Below are 2,653 nucleotides of genomic sequence, written 5' to 3'. Positions count from 1 at the left end.
CTAATGATGAACCACACAGGTTGGTTCGAAACATGTCGGCGAAAAAATTCTGTTATGTGATTTCTACCAAAAGACTTTTCGTAATTCATTATGGATCACAAAACCATGAATTTAGAAACAATTTATTTTATCAATAAGTAATATGATCTTGATTACAAAATTGAATAATTTTTTTATAAAGATAAAACTGACATATATATTATACAATATATTTTGAGCAAATATTTATGAATTAAAATAAAACCCGTCTTTTTAAGGTTTTGGAGGAGTAACGATGGAGTTTTAGATTTTTATATATACATCATAAAAACTTTTGTGTATCATATAACCGAAGACAAAGAATGTTCATTGCTATTCAGTTTTGGAGGAGTAACGATGGAGTTTTAGGTTTTTATATATACATCATAAAGACTCTTGTGTATCATATAAATGAAGACAAAGAATGTTCATTACTATTCAACCATATCCAGAACCTGTAATCTAGAATTTGTGTTGAAACTATGAGGCTATGCTAGAATTTGTGTTGAAACTATGAGGCTATGGATTGTATTTCTTGCTTTGTGGATGAACGAAATGCCATCCAGAACTAAATATGCAATCAAGCTAAATCCATCTCATATTTTCTATGTAGTTCTAACTTCTAAAAGAACTAAAAAATATACAAAATCTCCAAATTTTAGAAATGGTAGTCTACTAGCTTCTCTAATGTTGCATCTTCCAATGTTTTCTTTTATCAAAACATCTACTTATCTAATCACGAGTATTTTAAACATTGGATTTTGGTTTTTGCAAGCTTTAGTAAGTCTATGTGGAAACTAACCAACCTTATGAAAGCTTTATCTGGATTGTCTACAACTGTAGTTTGCATCGACATACTACTTGGAGTGTCGAAGTGTATAGACATTAAATGTTGCGACATTGAATTTTATACACTTTATATTTAAATGAGACTGGAGAACTGTACACTGAAAATGCTTGTGAAGGAGAGCAACGGGTAGAGATTCCAAAACCAACACGACCTTCTTGCACAAGAATAATAATAAAGAAAAATGCAGTTACATTCACATAGACATTGGGCACCAGAGGATATTGAAATCTAACTATGAGTCACATATTAACGAAATAAACTAACCAAAAAACTATGAAGCAAAGGAAAACCCAAATTTATTATTCTAGAGACAAGTGCTCTAGAGGGATTTGATAATGTCATATCATATCCCTCTAGAATAATTGTCAAATGCTTGCATAAAACTGGCTGGAAAAAATGATTCGAAGTAATGACAGTGATGGATGTTGCATAAATCTCGATTGTGGCATAGAATGAAGCTGAAAAATGATTATTTCATTACGCTCCAATTCAAAATATGAACCACTCAGATTATTACAAATTGTTTTTTAATAATGTTTATATATATATATATATATAGTAGTCAAAAGTAAATCGATTGCTAGAAACCTGCTTTGGGACTACTACTACTAATAATAATAATATAACTTTATTTCAAATTTATTATTATTATTATTATTATTATTAACTAATATTAATATCTATAACAAGATTCTTAACAATAGAGATTCTTTATTTTTTTATTTTTTATTTTTTAACTATAACAGTTATATTAATTATTTAAAACCGGTTGGGCCGAAACCAAAACAACCATCATTACAATATTCAAAAGAACTTTTAATTGCAGCTATCATTTTCCTTACATAGGTGTAGATTTACTCTAGACTACGAGATTGGGATCCATGTAGGTTCTTCATCATTCTTGCTAAATGCTCCTTGTGGCAGGAGGCATGCCAGGTTTGTTTTTGCGCTTGCTTCCTTATTTGAGCCATGTAGAATATGGAAAAGAAGGTAGGAGGAGAAATCTTGGAGCACGTATCTCAGCCTTTGAAGTGTCTTGTTAAGCACCGGATTGTTGAAGTGGTCCTCCGAATTTAATATCTTTATCAAAATTTCTGAGTCCTCGAAGACTTGTATTTCCTTATTGCCTTTTTCACGTGCTATCTGACAGGGTTTTAGTAGCCCAAGGATTTCTGCCTGGTTGTTGGTTCTTTGTCCAAGTCCCCAGCTGAAGCTATCTTCTCGAATACCCTCCGGGGAGTAGATCACTCCGCCTGCTCCTGCTGTCCCTAGATTGCCTTTGGAGGCACCATCAAAAAAGATTGTTGTTTTACCCTGTTTCCTCCACCAAGCTTGAAAATCTGAGTCCGCTTCTCGTAGTCTCCATACAAGAGTTTTACTAGGGCAAGTGGTGTTCTTTATCCTGTCTCGAAATATATATGTTCCCATCCATTTCTTTTCTTCAGGGAGAAGCGTGTTATCATTTTTAAGGGGGTGATTGGCCACAGTCTCAAGGAGTAGTGCTTTTTCTTTTGCTTTTGTTGCCACCTTCGAAGGGAAATTCAGAGTGCTATTGAAGATCTGATCGTTTTTGGCGAGCCATATTTTCCAGCAGACGTATTTAGGTATTGCTTTCCAGATTCTGTTCCATGCTGTCTTTCTTTGGGTCATGTGAGGATATCGCATTCTCCATGTGCTAAAAAGGGTATCTACTTTGACTTGCGATGGGGTAGAGACATTGAGGCCTTGAAGGATGCAGCCCCAGACTTCTTGAACAAAAGAGCAATCCACAAACACATGCTCCAT

General features: G+C 34.0%; 1 protein-coding gene across 1 annotated transcript; it reads right to left on the bottom strand.

The window, feature by feature from the left end:
- Positions 1 to 1,732: 1,732 nt before the first annotated feature.
- On the bottom strand, positions 1,733 to 2,653 carry LOC149193049 (uncharacterized). The gene has a single exon (XM_089407189.1). The coding sequence runs from the start codon at positions 2,651 to 2,653 to the stop codon at positions 1,733 to 1,735; it is 921 nt and encodes a 306-aa protein (XP_089263315.1).

The sequence above is a fragment of the Pinus tabuliformis genome, chromosome 2_2 (genome assembly GCF_031772625.1).
Source record: "Pinus tabuliformis cultivar Carrire ecotype Pingquan chromosome 2_2, CPIR1, whole genome shotgun sequence".
In the NCBI taxonomy this organism is placed as follows: domain Eukaryota; kingdom Viridiplantae; phylum Streptophyta; class Pinopsida; order Pinales; family Pinaceae; genus Pinus; species Pinus tabuliformis.
This window is presented reverse-complemented; position numbering and strand designations above follow the sequence as displayed.